We start from the raw sequence: 17,201 nt of genomic DNA, 5'->3' as shown, positions 1-17,201 counted from the left end.
TTTATTCATGTACATGAGGAAAATGATTGGAATAGGAAATATCACACAGTCAAATCTAGATATGCTACTTTAATCACAATTCAGGTTTATGTTCTTGTGTAGGAAGGATACTAAGGCCTTCAATGAAAATATAAATCCTGTATTTACACCTTTCTTCGTATTAGGAGCTCTCTGGTGTTCAACTCAGGTCTCATGACAATAATGTAGCATTTGGGGAAAAAGATGCAGCTGAGTAACCCAGCACTAGAAGCCAAGATGGAGAAGATCTCCACAATCACCATGTACTTTCCCCTTGTGCTGAGGTAGGTTGGAACAAAGGACACCCACACACTGCAAAAGACCAACATGCTGAAGGTGATGAACTTGGCTTCATTAAAACTGTCAGGCAACTTCCTGGCCAGGAAGGCCACAGTAAAGCTGACAATAGCTAGGAGACCCATGTAACCCAAAACAAAGTAGAACATGACGACTGACCCTTCATTACACAGCAGGACAATTTCTTCAGTCACTGAAGTCATGTCCATATCTGGGAATGGGGAAGAAGTTGCCAGCCACAGAGTACAGATGCCTGCTTGAATATTGGAACACAAGAGGATAATCGAATATGCTAGTCTTTTCCCCACCCATTTCCTTATCTGGGATCCTGGTTTGGTAGCCATGAATGCAAGAACCACCGAGATCGTTTTTGCCAATATGGTAGAAAGGGACACAGAGAAGATGATGCCAAAAGCAGTTTGTCGAAGAAGGCAGGTCCCCTTTTTAGGCTTTCCAATGAAGGGCAAGGAAGAGTTGAAACACAACAGGAGGGAGAGGAGGAGGACGTAGGTGAGACTTCGGTTATTTGCTTTGACTATGGCAGTGTCCCGGTGCCTAATGAAGATGCCAAGCACCAGAGCTGTGATGAGAGACCATAAAAGTACAGAAAACATGGAAATGCTGGCCAAAGTGTCTTTGAAATCTAGGAAATTTGGAATTTTAGGAATGCATTCATTCTTGAATTTGTTTGGATAGTAACCATTTGGACAATTGACACAAATTTCCGTATCTGAAAAACAAACATAAAAAAAAATCATAAAGAACTTTTTCTAAAAGTTAAGTACTGCCTTTCTCGGCTAACCCATTTCAGGTCACCAAGTTTGTTTTTTAAATACATTGGTAGGATATGAAAACCTTTGCATAACATAATTTTAAATGAATTTACAATTCTGGTATTTTTTCATTAACCTTTTGTTTTAGAATCATAGAATCATAGAATAGCAGAGTTGGAAGGGGCCTACAAGGCCATCGAGTCCAACCCCCTGCTCAATGCAGGAATCCACCCTAAAGCATCCCTGACAGATGCTTGTCCAGCTGCCTCTTGAATGCCTCTAGTGTGGGAGAGCCCACAACCTCCCTAGGTAGCTGATTCCACTGTCGCACTGCTCTAACAGTCAGGAAGTTTTTCCTGATGTCCAGCCGGAATCTGGCTTCCTTTAACTTGAGCCCGTTATTCCGTGTCCTGCACTCTGGGAGAATCGAGAAGAGATCCTGGCCCTCCTCTGTGTGACAACCTTTTAAGTATTTGAAGAGTGCTATCATGTCTCCCCTCAATCTTCTCTTCTCCAGGCTAAACATGCCCAGTTCTTTCAGTCTCTCTTCATAGGGCTTTGTTTCTAGACCTCTGATCATCCTCGTTGCCCTCTTCTGAACACGCTCCAGCTTGTCTGCGTCCTTCTTGAATTGTGGAGCCCAGAACTGGACGCAATACTCTAGATGAGGCCTAACCAGGGCCGAATAGAGAGGAACCAGTACCTCACGTGATTTGGAAGCTATACTTCTATTAATGCAGCCCAAAATAGCATTTGCCTTTCTTGCAGCCATATCGCACTGTTGGCTCATATTCAGCTTGTGATCTACAACAATTCCAAGATCTTTCTCATTTGTAGTATTGCTGAGCCAAGTGTCCCCCATCTTGTAACTGTGCATTTGGTTTCTATTCCCTAAATGTAGAACTTGGCATTTATCCCTATTAAATTTCATTCTGTTGTTTTCAGCCCAGCACTCCAGCCTATCAAGATCACTTTGAAGTTTGTTTCTGTCTTCCAGGGTATTAGCTATCCCACCCAATTTGGTGTCATCTGCAAATTTGATCAGCGTTCCCTGCACCTCCTCGTCCAAATCATTAATAAAAATGTTGAAGAGCACTGGGCCCAGGACTGAGCCCTGAAGTAGTGTGGCCTGTGTATAATATCATCTAAATATCGGGTGATTTAAATATTTTTATATCCCTTCAACTTTTCAAGCAAACTCGTTCTATGAGAGATGACCTTGGCCCAGCCATTTACTTTTCTTTCAAGCTTTTACATCTCATGAAATCTTCATTATGGTTTATCTAAGTATGCATGGATCCCCAGGTCTACATTAAAGCTACTAATAGGATAGGTAAAACATTGCTTTAAGGGTTTTAAGGCCATTTGTACACCTGCCTTTTTCCCGGGATCGTCCCGGGATCATCCCTGTGCATCCAAATGACACACATTGGATCCCAGGAGCAGGCAGGGATTTATTTATTTATTTATTTATTTATTACATTTCTATACCGCCCAATAGCCGAAGCTCTCTGGGCGGTTCACAAAAATTAAAACCATAATAAAAAAATCAACATGTTAAAAGCAAAATTACAAAATACAGTATAAAAAGCACAGCCAGGATAAAACCACGCAACAAAATTGATATAAGATTAAAATACAGAGTTAGAACAGTAAAATTTAAATTTAAGTTAAAATTAAGTGTTAAAATACTGAGAGAATAAAAAATTTGCCTGGGATAATCCTTAGGTGTAGAAAGGGCCTAAGATACCTCTAAAACAACTGGAGGATATGTTTAAAAAAGAATAGTGCAACTTTGGTGGCTGGTAGAGAAGCTTTGCCCATCCATTTCTTAGGCAATCTTGTTAAGAGCCAGGTGCGTTGTGAAGCAAGGGTGATGAATGGCATGGCTTCTAATCATGTCTCTTATCCTCTTCTTTCACTTCCATCATTAGCTCAGTACCATCCAACTTTTCTATATGTCTTGCTTATTATTGAGAATCATGAAGGATTTGAAACACCCCAGTAGCCTAGTTTGGCTTTGCTGCTGGAGGCTTTTCTGACCTGGAGCACAGACAGTCATACTTAGGCAGTTTCAGTAACAGTAGGCCGTTTCAGTGCAGGTTCAAGTGGAAGAAGAAGAGAAACCAAAATTTGATGAACATCCTGAAGTACCTTTGAAGAAGGGAGGCTTCTTCATATATGCTCCTGTGTCTTCTTTCTTCATTAGGGGTGCAGGGTATCTCTTCCTGCTATTATAGAGGACCAGCTATTACTCCTTTAGAATTTTCTGGGAACTTTATTTTTATTAATGCTAAAATGTGTTATCTATGTTTCTAAAACTGTTTCCGTCAAGGTGGACAAGAGGAAAAGTCAATGAAATTACATCTATCAATTGCAATGCATAAGATTTCAAAAACTCTTGAGAATGTAATTGACAACAGAACATGGAGAAGGGTTGCTTGCCAGTAATATGTATCAGTGATACCATATGTCCTACCATTCTTGTTTGAGAACATCCCATCTGGACATGGAGCACAATCATAGCAGCAAAATTTCTCCCCCTCTATCTTTTTCTTGCTGTAACCCGGATGACAGTTGTCAGTACACTGAGAAAGAGGTGGCACCTATTCGAAGAGCTTAGTATTAACTTGATGTTTGAGGAATTCATTTCACTTCAGATTTTCTATTATTATTATTATTATTATTATTATTATTATTATTATTATTATTTATATAGCACCATCAATGTACATGGTGCTGTACAGAGTAAAACAGTAAATAGCAAGACCCTGCCGCATAGGCTTACATAGGCTTACATTCTAATAAAATCATAATAAAACAATAAGGAGGGGAAGAGAATGCAAACAGGCACAGGGTAGGGTAAACAGGCACTGGGTAGGGTAAAACTAACAGTATAAAGTCAGAACAAAATCAAGTTTTAAAAGCTTTAGGAAAAAGAAAAGTTTTTAGCTGAGCTTTAAAAGCTGCGGTTGAACTTGTAGTTCTCAAATGTTCTGGAAGAGCGTTCCAGGCATAAGGGGCAGCAGAAGAAAATGGACGAAGACAAGCAAGGGAAGTAGAGACCCTTGGGCAGGCGAGAAACATGGCATCAGAGATGCGAAGAGCACGAGCGGGGCAATAGTGTGAGATGAGAGAGGAGAGATAGGAAGGAGCTGGACAGTGAAAAGCTTTGTAGGTCAACAGGAGAAGTTTATATTGGATTCTGAAGTGAATTGGAACCCAATGAAGAGATTTCAGAAGTGGAGTTACATGGTCAGAGCGGCGAGCCAAGAAGATGATCTTAGCAGCAGAGTGGTGAACAGAAACCAACGGACTGATGTGAGAAGAAGGAAGGCCAGTGAGAAGAAGGTTGCAGTAGTCCAACCGAGAAATAACCAATGCATGATGAAGAGGAAATTTCACCAGGTTCTCCATATATACAAATGACACCTGCTGAAATTCTCTTTTCTATGCAACTGTTAAAGATACAGGAGCCCTGTCCTCTTTTTCATATGGTCACCCTTTTAAAACTTCCATTCCTAATCTGATCTAGGATACAAGTAGTTTAGCATTTCATCCCACACCAGTCTCAGAATTCTCATGAAGGTAATGAGGAGCAACATCATCTTTCCTTTCTTCTACTCTTTTTTCTTGTAACGGGGGCTCATTACACCAAGCAGGATATTCCATTATGGAAGCGGTATATAAAGGCAGGAGCCACACCGCTGCCTAATAGTGGTATTGAAGAACACTTACAACAGTTTGGGCCCATTGACCCATACCATACACCGCTTTCATACTGCTATATCCTGCTTTGTGTAGCTCCTGCCTTTTATATACTGCTTTCATAGTGCGTTATCCTGCTTGGTGTAGATGAGGCCTCAGACTCACAAACTCAATGGAAGTGTTAGAGCTTTAAAATAGGCATGTGCTCCGCATCTATTAGAAGCGCAGAAGCAGGAGCGAATTGGCCTGCTCCGCCTTGCCCAGAGGCGGAGTAGAAGCGGACCGCGGACCCCTAGAAGCAAGGCAAAGAGAAGCGACCATTTTCAGAGCGATTCTCTTTCCGCGGAGCGCTCCGATCGCCATCTTGAAACATTTCCCCCATAGATAACTGGGTTGTTTTTGAAGCTATCGTTCTGAAAATTCTTGTGCTTAGACAGTCGTGGATGGGGATCATTTTGAGACTACTCTCACCTCTCTGCGTTGTGTGGGTCGCACACTATATTTTTTAAAAAATCGGTTCAACAAAAGGACAGCGCGGGTCAAACGGCTGTTTTCGCCCATAGGATTGCATTGCGGAAAAGAATCGGGGATAACTGGGTTGTTTTTTAAGCTATCATTCTGAAAATTCTTGTGCTTAGACAGTCGTGGATGGGGGTCATTTTGAGACTACTCTCAACTTTCTGTGTCCTTTGGTTCGTGTGCTATGTTTTTTTAAAAAATCGGGTACATTTACAATACAAACGGTAGGGTAAACCCGGCTGCGGCGCGGCGGGGTTTATTTGAAGCGATGACAGGCACATTCAACTCCCAATCCTGATGAGAAGTGATCACCTCATGAAGCATCCTCCAATCCCAGCGTTGGAGGGGGGGACTAAGGCAGAGCCACCCTGAGACCTTTCTCCTTTCTGTCTCTTTGTGGGTTTGTGGAGAGAGGAGTTAGTTATAGGTGCTGCTGCTGTGTTTGGACTTTGGAGATAGATTAGGATTTAGCTTGGCGCGCGTGTGTGTGTTTGTTTGCTTCTTTCTGACTTTTAGCTTAGTTTGCTCTGTGTTTTTCCCTTACTTTGATTTAATATAAACTTTATTTTTAAACTTTGGAGTGTGTGTTTGTTTAGTTGGTTGGTTGGTTGTCCCCCCCTCCCCTCTCTTAAAGCCTGACTGTGTTTCATCTTCCTTCCTTCTATATACCAAAAAATACAAAAAAATACAAAAAAAAAAATTCTCTATTTCTTCTCTCTGTTACTTGGACTCTGTGTGTGACTGTGTGATTGTATGAGTGTGCTGTGTGTGCAGTGCACTGTTTGTGAAGTGCAACAGCCACTGATTGAGCATTTCAAATCCTGTTTGGGCAAAGCATACACACACTTCTTGTCCCATTTCCCTACAAACAGTAGGATTAGACACATGGATTAGCTTTCATGGTGCCAAGTTTAAGGTTTCTAACATGCAAAATGACAGAGCTATGGAAAGGGGTGTGAATGGGGTGCCCGATTTTCAAAAATTCCCCAAAAATCAGGGGATGATGGGATTGCCTTGAAACTTGGCATCCATATGGACACATGGATAAGATATCATGGTGCCATGTTTGAGGTTTCTAACATGCAAATTGACATAGTTGTAGAATGGGACAATTTGGGGTGAGTTAAGCCGCGCCAAAAATCAGGGAATGATGGGATTGCCTTGAGTCTGGGCGTCCATGTGTATACATGGATAAGCTATCATGGTGCCGAGTTTGAGGTTTCTAACATGCAAATTGACGGAGCTATCCCAAGGGGTCTGAATGGGGTGCCCGATTTTCAAAAATTCCCCAAAAATCAGGGGATGATGGGATTGCCTTGAAACTTGGCGTCCATGTGGACACATGGATAAGCTATCATGGTGCTGAGTTTGAGGTTTCTAACATGCAAATTGACAGAGCTATCGAAAGGGGTGTGAATTAGGGTTATGGGTGGTGCGTTAGAGGTTATAGCCGCGCCAAAAATCAGGGGATGATGGGACTGCCTTGAGTCTGGGCATGCGTGTGTGTCCCTGGATAAGATCTCATGGCGGTGAGTTTGAGATTTTTAGCGTGCAAATTGACGGAGCTATGGAAAGGGGTGTGAATGGGGTGCCCGATTTTCAAAAATTCCCCAAAAATCAGGGGATGATGGGATTCCCTTGAAACTTGGCGTGCATGTGTATACCCCCATGAGGTGTCATGGTGCCAAACGTGAGGTTTCTAACTTTCACAGAAAAAAAGTTGTATACTTTTTTAGCTTTCAATGCAAGCCTATGGGGGGGAAAAAACGGAGCTCCGATCCGGATCCGGAGCTCCGAGCGGAGCGGAGCGGACATGGGCAGAGTGGGGGCGGGGCGAAGCGGCCCGATCTGAAAATTGCAGATCTGGAAGTGAAGCGGAGTGGGGGGTCCGTGCACACCCCTACTTTAAAGCATTTATTAAAACAATTTAAGAAAGTTACACAGACACACAAACCTCCATTCAGCCAAGCAAATTAAAAGGATATATACTCATCAGTCTGAAAGATTCATGAAGAACAAGATCTTTACTAAGAGAAACACAGACAAACACCCTCTCCCAATGACAAAACTGGTTTTCTCAAGGAAGACCTTGGTCTTAGGCCTAGCAACTTGGCTCAAAGAAATTTCTCCTTTGTGTTCAGACTTAAATACCCTTCTCAAAGACAAAGATCTCCCTCCTAATACTTATTCTAATTCTATTGGTCCACATCATCAATTTAGATCATCCTCTTCCCATAATGTTCCATCCCTTCTGATGTACAGTACTTTTGCTTTTCAACTGGTCAACTATGTGGGAAGCTTCTCAGTTCTTCAGGATTTTTTAAACCACAACTCTATCTTTTCATCAGCCTGAACCTTTCACCTAGTTCCTTTAACAGGAACACATACAGTTGGTACAAGTCACAAGTTCTTATGACTAATGTCTTGAGCAATATCAAATCATATTTCCAAATCATATTTCATCAGGCCTTATCTACACCAAAGTATCTAACCATTGATACACTTTTCTATGTGTGCATGCCTCCTTGCCCCATTAATATTAAAACATTTCCCCATCACTTGTACATCCATTTTCACCCATTCTATGCCACCCAAAGCTTCATTCGCTATGCTATGCCAACGAACTCTTATAACCCAATGCTTACACATATTCAGTAAAATTGAAATCTGAGTCTTTCTCAGATTTCACATGAATGTACCAATGGGTAACAACACTAGTGCATCATAGTCCCTTTCTACACCTAAGGATTATCCCAGGAAAATGGAGGGATCATGCCTGTCTTCTCCCGGGATCCCCTGTGTGTCATTTGGATGCACATGAATGATCCCTGGATGATCCCGGGAGGAAAAGGCAGGTGTAGAAATGGCCAAAATCAAAACTTGTCCTGTCAGATGTTGAATATTTGTTACGTTGGGTCTTTTTCAAGTGGAATCTTCACCCACCATATATTGATTTGGCCCTTTGAAAAAGCCATTTCTCCTCTTTCCCACTACAGTGTTCCAATGAATTTTGAATTAATTGTGCCTTGTGTAAAGAAATGCACTTCTTTCCCCACCTGAGTCAGGTCTCGGTGCCATTTGATTCTGTCCTCATTAATGGTGAGTCCTTTGCCTGGGGGAGCATGAGGATCCAGCCTTCCCACTTTGACCCTGACACAGGACTTATTTGGGAAGGTGACAAAGTTTGTAATATCAAATCCCCCTTCAAATTCTCCATGTTCATTAAATGTAATTTCATCTCCAGCAGTGTTGTTGAATGAGATTGTCTGAATCAATGAGTGGAGCTAGATGGAGAGAGAAAGCCAATCAAAGGGTTTAGAAAATGTTGTAATATTCTCATGAAGATTGTTCAGATAGGTTTCATGGCTTGGGAAAGAAGTATTAAACATACCACTCCTGCACAAGGAATCCCAATAAATTATTATTATTATTATTAATATTATTATTATTATTATTTATTCAATTTATACCCTGCCTATCTACGAAATAACATATAAGACCCCCACCCCAAATATAAGAAAAAAGAAAAGATATAGGTGCTAGCTACCTCATTGACATAACATAGGTTAGTTTTTAGGATTCTGGCTACAGCATGTCACTCGATAGACCAAAAATTACACCATGACTGTTGACTTCTGTCATTGTGAAAATGTTACCTGCCAGGGTTCTACATTCTCAGGAAACAATCTTTCTCCACTCTCCATTGTTCTGTGGTTGACTCTAGCCATGTAGAAGGTGTGTAAGGCTTGTGCCACAGTGTAGACAGCATTGTAGATACTGTAGCTGTGGCCGCTCATGTTCATATCAAAAACACCTCCAGGAAGACTCTCCAGCATCTCCTCTCCGGTACATGTTCCACCTATGAGACTCACAATTGAGGGTGAAAATGAACAACAAAATGCTTGTTCCCAGAAATCATGAACAAAACCGTCTTCTTTTTCCCAGAAAGGATTTACAAGCTGAAGAAATTCTTGGAAGCCTTGAAGCTCCATTGATGGAATTGTAAAGGAGATGGCACCATGGAGGAATTGTATATCAAATCCACCAAGTATTACTAAGGTATTCATTATGAAATCAATTTGGGCTGTCGTTATCCATACTTTTGCTGCAGAGAACCTCTCCTTATTCTGAGGAAAAATTAGCGGAAGCATCCTGCTTCCATATATTAAAAATTCCAACCATGTTATGGCTGAAGATTCTCCATGTATAACAACCGCATTGGCTTTGCTCTCCATGAGAGTTTGCAAAAGTCCCAATTTTTCAAAGATGGTTTTATGCATATCATGGAGATAAACATTCTTTTCAAATCTTTCTGTGAATGTTGAACAGATTCTGTTCTGCAAAAGCAGAGACTCCATGACCTGCAAGAAATGATCTCCTCCCTCATCCTTCGTAGCCATGAGTACAACCCAGTTCCATCTGAAATGCTGAAATAACTGGACAAGTCCTTGGTATTGCAGGTCTACATTGGGGACAATGCGGTAAAAGGAAGGGGAATTGGTTTGATCTTTCACGGCAGACCTAAATGAGCCATATGAAACCTAAAAAAGGGAAGGAAAGAGAAGCAAAGAAAAAGAGAGAAAGCGTGACATTTCAGAATGCCCTTTTTACTCCAATACATACAGCTTAGCATATTGAATACAGGTTGCAAAGTTTGGTGAAAAATAGCTGTGTATGGTATTCATTCTTGTGAAGGAGGGGTGTCATGCATTGGTTTGGTGATGTATTGAGCAGCTTGTCACACCGATTAAAGAGGGGTGGGTTTTTTTTGCCCCATATAAGCCTACAGCAGAAAACAGACGATTAGTTTCACTCTGAAGCTAAAATGCTGTAAGTACATCAAGCACTTGAGAGAAATTCTCTTAGAGGGGGCTGTTCCCTTTCAGCATGGGATGTTACCTCACAAGGTTAGACTGTGAGGTTCATCAGACAAGCTTTTTATCACACACTCGCTACTGCCCACTTATGGATATACGTGTGTCCTTTACACATCGTTGTCTACCTCCCACTCCTACAGCTCATTTTTCCATTGCAAAACATACCTCTTTTAATCTATTCCCCCCCTTAAAAATAATGGAATGCAGCACAATCTCTTGCTGTGTGAAGGAGAAGTGGCACGACAAAAAATGCCTCCTGAATGGGCCATGTGGTCTTGGTTTATGAGAGTCAAAAGTGGAGGTGGAGAAGGGTCCGTCATGAAATGCCTGTGTGATGACGCTCTATATGTTAGTACATGGATTGGGACTCTAGCATAGGGAAGGCTAGGGAGATTTGCATCCTTTGCCCCCACTGTAGTCCCAATCTGGATCAGGCCCCTTCATCCCTCCAATTCACATTACCCAAAAAGCTTTAATGTAAATAGCAGGCAAAGGGTTAAAACCCACTATCCTTAATTTAGGATCCTGATCCGTATTAAGTCCCAGTATTTAACTTTAATTGAACAAAGATGAAAAAGCTACATCAGGAAAGTAACATGAAATTCGGCCTTCAGGGAATTTGTGGGATGGAACACACAGATCAGGAAATTATAATGAACAGGACATCACACCACCTTTTTGAAAGCTGAAATGTAGTATAAGGTTTCCCAAACCTGCTTTTCCTTTCTATGTGGTGGGGAAAAACATCGGGATTGGGACCCATGGGCTGATTTTCATTCCCGAAGGCAGAAATATGTGTGAAGCCATGGTCCCTCTTTGTGTTATCATGCATTCGTAAATTCATGCTCATATATGTGTTCATTCAACCCAGGTTGAGCTGTACAAATAATCTGTACCCTTAATTAAGTTCTACTGGAGTACCTATGTAGTAGGGCTGTGCACACCCCCAATTCAACATATATGCTATGAAATGTGTCCCTGTGTGAGATTACTCTAGACTTACTGATGAACCCAAATTCTGATTGATGTGAAATGTAATTTCCCCTTTCTTTGCCCCTCGCCTACAGATATTTTTCTTGTGCTGCCACTGTCTCCAACTTACTTCTTTGCAGAAAAACATCCCCCACATTTTACATATATAAACATACATAGAGATGCACAACTGGTAGAAGATTCCTCCAGATATTTCTATCCTACCACCACTGGAACAATCTTTCTCTACACATGTTAAGCTCACCATGTTAGCTTGACATTTAGTAGAAGCAGAGCCACTGGAATCACTGGATCAATTCCAGGTATGACTAAAGCTGGATTAAACCCTCAAGATTTGGAACATCCCACTTCTCATACAAAAATTTGAATACCCCCATAGTATTCCAAATGAAACTCTACTTAGTTCAGCTACTCTGCTCCCCACTCCATTACTACCACTGCATCCTGTCAAAGCATCAAATTGCTCCTGGAAGGAGTAGTGAAGAATGAATTACAGAGGAGTCTGGAGGAATCACCATGAGCTGATCCTACCTGTGGAACCTTGTAAAGACCTAAGATGTCTGCGACGCGTGAGGAGGCATCAGAACTAAGTCCCCCGATGACTCCTATTAGATTTTTCTGGATGTCACATTTGTAGTTGGGGAGAAACTGATGGGAGTTAAAGAGAAAGTCTAAAGTGGCACGATAGGTCCTCTTTGAATCAGTGTAGCTGTCATAGATGTGGAACCCAAGAGTGACATTGGGCAGGATCTTGGGATTGTCATTGATCTCATCTATGGCAAACACCAAAGCCAGGACATGCTGGTAGAACTTTGTCGACACCCTGCAAAAAGGTAACATGCTGTTTCATAGGAGAGTTAAGTGGTGCACAAGATAAACAAGTGTATGGTGATGCACGTTGCTGCAAAAAAACCCCCCCCCCAACTTTAAGTATAACCTGGTGGGATCTGAGCTGGTGGTGATCAAAGAGGAAAGAAATCTTGGAGTTTTGGTGGAAAGCTCGATGAAAATGTCCACCTAGTGTGTGGCCAGTGTAAAGAAGGCAAACTCCACGTTAGGCATTCTAAGAAAAGGAATTGAGAATGAAACTGCGAGTATCACAATGCCTTTATGCAAATCTATGGTGCAGCCACACTTCGAATACTGCGTACAGTTCTGGTCACCACACCTAAAAAACGGATATTATAGGGCTGGAAAAAGTGCAGAAAATGTCAACTAAAGTGATTAAGGGGCTGGAGCTTCTCCCCTATGAGGGAAGGTTACAGAAGCTGGGATTGTTCCGCTTGGAAAAAAGAAGGATAAGGGGAGACATGATAAAAGTGTACAACATTATGCATAATGTGGAGAATGGGGATAGGGAGACATTTTTCTCCAATTTCAAAATACTAGAACCGTGGGTCATCCCATGAAGCTGATTGGTGGGAGAGTCAGGACAAATAAAAGGAAGCACTTCTTCACACAGTGCATAGTTAAATTATGGAGTTCACTACCACAAGATGTAGTGATGGTCACTAATTCGGATGGCTTTAAAAGGAGTTTTGATAAATAACTGGAGGAGAAGGCTATCAATGGCTACTACTATTGAAGTTTATGTGCTGCCTCCAGTATCTGAAACAATAAGCCTGTGAGCACCAGCTGCTGGGGTCCTAGTTCTACTAATTATTACACATCTTCTTTTCAAAAATGGATGAAGGAGGTGTCAACATGTCATATCATCCTGTGGAAGAAGGGATCCCATCCAGCAGCACTCCATCCTTCTGTTTCTTTACAAAGATCTACTCCCATTACTTACTAAGACTATAAGTGCTTTGCAGTCTGCCATACAAATCTAAAGAATCACCAAAATAAAAACAGAGATAATTTGGGAAAAGGTGTAGAAGGAGAATTCCTTACATGAGAAATTTTATCTTCTCCTTAGAAGGATGTCTGAGGAATGACACTTTGGGGGGAGGGTAATGGAGATGAGATGTCACCCCACCGACGAAGAGATCCCCTGGCTGGTACCACTCTTGTGGAATGTAGGGAGGCTGATTTCCACTGCACTTCATGGCGTGCACTTTCCACACCACGTTTGGCAGCAACAGAAGGAGCAGCAGCAGGAGCAACAGCAACACCATCCTCGTGTCAAAGTCCCCTCCACGCATCGGGGCTCCTGTGTCTCTTTCTACATCAACATGGTTGCTACCATCAGTAGGACTTGAACAAGGTGCATGGCAGCAGATTCTGAAAATGGGTCTGAGTGAAGAGAAGTGTTTCCTCTGAATCCTGATGTTCAAAAGTGCAACAAGAGCAACCCTTGAGTGCCAATAGAGCACCACCATCTGAATCTTGAGGTGTGCAATGGAAGAGGGAAAGCGATCCAAAAGACAGAGCCCTGGTTCCCTCTTCTCATGATTCTTAACAATCAATAAGCCATTGGGGGACTTATACATATTTCAGACTTGCTTGGTGATTTTCTTTTTCCTAGAAAGCTTTTTGAGTTGGTAAATCAATTATAGCAATTGTGATAATTGCAGGGGAGATGAGTACTTCTGCAATGATTTTGGCCTCCATGATGCAACATCAGTAGCAGAAGTGCTGGAATCAACATGTTTGTGTGATCTCCCTGCTACGCTGTGTTGCTTCAGAATGGTGAGGAAGGAAACAGTTGGTGGAATCATGGAGTTGAATGGGACTTCAAAGGTCATCTAGTCCAACCCATGCCAAGGCAGGAAATGTCCTATACTTTACTAAAGCAGGCTCTACACTACTGCTTTCAAACAGTTTATAACAGCAGTGACAACTGTTGGGGCCCAGGACACCCTCCTTATACAGTTTTAAAGCTGTTTTCAAAGTGTCATACCTTGCTTAGTGTAGATCTGGCTTAGGTGAGTAAGAGAGTTCACATAAGTAGGTACATTGAGGATGATGCACAGTGACTCTTAGAATGGAAGGGAGCATGCTTGGAATAGGAATTCCATTCCTCCTATAACAGACCTTTTCCTGTTTTTGAAAATGTAAATCAAAGGGCAAATGTAAATCTAACAAGACAAATCCTGCACTAGAACTGTAATTAATTTTAAAATAACAGCACATGATGAATATGTAGGATGCTTGCTGGTTGCGTGTTGGAGGATGAAGCAGTAAATAACACACAGACACAGAGCTTGGATTCAACTTGGGCCTGTTTATTTAACATTAACCGGAGAAATCAACCCTCCCTGGATCTTCATGTGACTGTGCGGGAATTAATCATAACTCAGGCCATACTGCCTGTCCATATGGGCAAGCCACACTCAAAGCGAGCAGCCAGTTAACCCGGCTCCTTGCTTATCAGTCACTTATGTAAGTGTGGGGATACCACCCTGTTCCACCCCTGCTCGCTGCCATAACGATAGTGAGTAGATGAAACAAGAGGGTCTCCAAAGGCATACATTATCCTGACACGTAAGCCGCGGAGCCCCACGGAGCAGGCCGTCTGGATATGCCAATCACCCAAACAGGTGCCAGTGTGCTTACCATCCTAGCTAAACTATGCAATTCCCGCACATCCCTGCCAATGAAGTGAACCAAGTCTCAGCTTAGGTTCACTTCCCCCACCCAGGGAAATAGTACCGCAAACCCACATGGAGATCCTGCAGGAAAATCTCATTTCCAACATCAGAGAGATGCACTCCATCGACCCTGTATAACTCGTGCCTGTCAACAGTTATAGCAGGATGAGGGATGACCTATCCCTGCCTGCCTTGAAAACATATCCTTATTTCCCTATTAACTTTTTTGACTGCCCTATTTAAGCCCTGGGCGTCATTTCCTTCGCGCCACTGGTGTCTCGGTAACATGTTGGACCATACAATCCTTGTATCTGGTCAACGTCTCCATATTACCTCAAAGTCTGCTTGGGCCTGTAAAATCAGTGCCTTCCCTTTTAGGAGCCCAAGATCGTTGCCCCCCAGGTGTATAACCAGAACCTGTGGTGGGCAAAAAACAACCTTATCAAAAAATAGCAAACGAAGAAGGCCTCCCCATCTGAGCCCACGCCGCCCAATCCATTGGACCGTGGCTCCAGGTTGTAATGCCAGTTGTGGGCCAACAGCCGCTCCAGAAACTCTGCGACAAGCCCAGAACACCATGCTGTGCCCACAAATCACCACTCTTATGGGGTCTGGCCTCCTCCATAGATCTGTTAAAACAACAACCAACTGTTAACATCTGATTATCTGAACTGGCTACCTATGCACGTAGGTTCTAAATGCCTTGGATCGCCATCTGCCAATGGCTTTAACCTTGTCCTCGTCCATGCAGGCACATGCAGCTGTGGAAGCTGCCCCAATCCTGAATGAATGGGTTCTAAACTGAACCTCATTCAAACCGATCTGTGATAATGCACGTTTTTCAATCGCCCAAAATTGGTATTTAGTAAGAGGTTTCCCATCCATGTGACAAAAGAGAAAACCCTGGAAGTTACCCCTAAATTTGCAATAGGATAAGATAGCTGCTATTGGGCATAATTCCTCCCTGGATGCAGGAGCCAAGTCCACCCAAACCCCACAACCTTTTTGGTCAGTTTTGGATTACCTTAAATGAAGGCGAACCTTGTTACTGTCTACTCGGAGATCATCCCATTGAAGGGCTCTCTGAGAAGTGTCTTTCTTAGACCCAGCCAATATTTCGCTTACTCTTAAAGCCCCCAAAAATGCTGTAAGAGCTGTGGCATGGTACAAACATTGCCCGAAATTAGAAAAACACAATTTAGCCCATTGGGCATGAAGCCCAAGGAGAATTCCGGGGGGAACAGGCCTACGCTGGTCAGCTATCGGTGGGTTAACCCTTGTCCTACCTTCTAGCATCTTACGCACCCTGAAATCAGCTGTTGTATCTTCTAAACCATTAATCTTTGCTTTGAAAGATAGGCCAGCTAACTTCCGTCTTATCGTCCTAGCAGAATTACCCTTGTGATGCAATGTAGTATTCCAGAAGATGGTCAATAGGTATGGGCCAGATGTCAGGAAGCTCACTTTTGAACCTAAAGGCGCCGAATTCCCTACCTGATCTTTGGTATAGGGCATGAGTTCTGGGGGCCACTGACATCTTCATTGCTTCGAAAGCTTCGGATCTCCAAGATCCCAAAGCACCTTGGGCATGGGATCTGGGGACTGCCTTGCTGTTGGTGCCAACTCCTGGAATCTGGACATCTGGTTACACGACAAAGCATCCGCGAGTCCATTATCGAGTCCATGAATATGGCGTGCATAAAATATCACATTATTCTGTAAGCAACGAAAAGTCATGGCCCTCACTAATCTCATAACCCTGCGATTCTTGGATGTCAATGAATTTATCACATGAACAGTGGCCATATTATCACACCAAAAGTGTACTGAAGCTGAAGAAAGCAGCTCCGCCCATAGCCAAATTGCAACCACAATTGGAAACAGTTCCAAAAAGGTCAAGTTACGGCATATGTCGGACTCTCTCCACTTTCTAGGCCACTGCTGGGCACACCAGCAGTCCTTAAAGATAATGCCAAATCCCAAAGCTCCGGAGGCATCTGACTTAACTTGAAACTGTGATTCCAACAAAATTTCTTATCTCCAGAAAGATATTCTGTTATAACTCTGAAGGAAGGTCAACCAGACCTCGAGGTCTGCCCGCATATCAGCAGAAACCCTAATGCGATGAAGGGGCCGTTTAGCCCCTTTCAGAACATCACATAAGCGCCTAAGGAAGGCGCACCCTGGAGCAACTACTCTGCAGGCAAAATTGAGGTGCCCGACTAACTCTTGCAACTGACGCAGAGTCACTTCCTTGGCAGCGTGTGCTGCATCTACTAAAGCCCTCAAAGTCCCTAATATCTCCTTTGGGAGATTACAGGATTGCTGGACAGAATCAATGTGGATTCCAAGGAAGGACAAAGCAGTGGTGCGGCCCTCTGTCTTCTCCTGTGCTAACGGGACTCCCAGTTCCTCTGCTAAGGCCTCGAATTCTTCCATGAAGATCTTACATTGATTGGACTGCGAACTCCCTGCAAACAGGA

General features: G+C 42.7%; 1 protein-coding gene across 1 annotated transcript; it reads right to left on the bottom strand.

Annotated features, from left to right (window-relative positions):
- Positions 1–143: 143 nt before the first annotated feature.
- On the bottom strand, positions 144–13,329 carry LOC134405809 (vomeronasal type-2 receptor 26-like). The gene is made up of 6 exons (XM_063137060.1): positions 13,079–13,329; positions 11,717–12,008; positions 8,972–9,856; positions 8,372–8,599; positions 3,568–3,676; positions 144–1,045 (listed from the first exon to the last, which is right to left on the bottom strand). The coding sequence occupies exons 1-6, from the start codon at positions 13,327–13,329 to the stop codon at positions 144–146; spliced, it is 2,667 nt and encodes an 888-aa protein (XP_062993130.1).
- Between the last annotated feature and the right edge of the window lie 3,872 nt (positions 13,330–17,201).

Source organism: Elgaria multicarinata, chromosome 11 (assembly GCF_023053635.1).
Source record: "Elgaria multicarinata webbii isolate HBS135686 ecotype San Diego chromosome 11, rElgMul1.1.pri, whole genome shotgun sequence".
NCBI lineage: Eukaryota > Metazoa > Chordata > Lepidosauria > Squamata > Anguidae > Elgaria > Elgaria multicarinata.
This window is presented reverse-complemented; position numbering and strand designations above follow the sequence as displayed.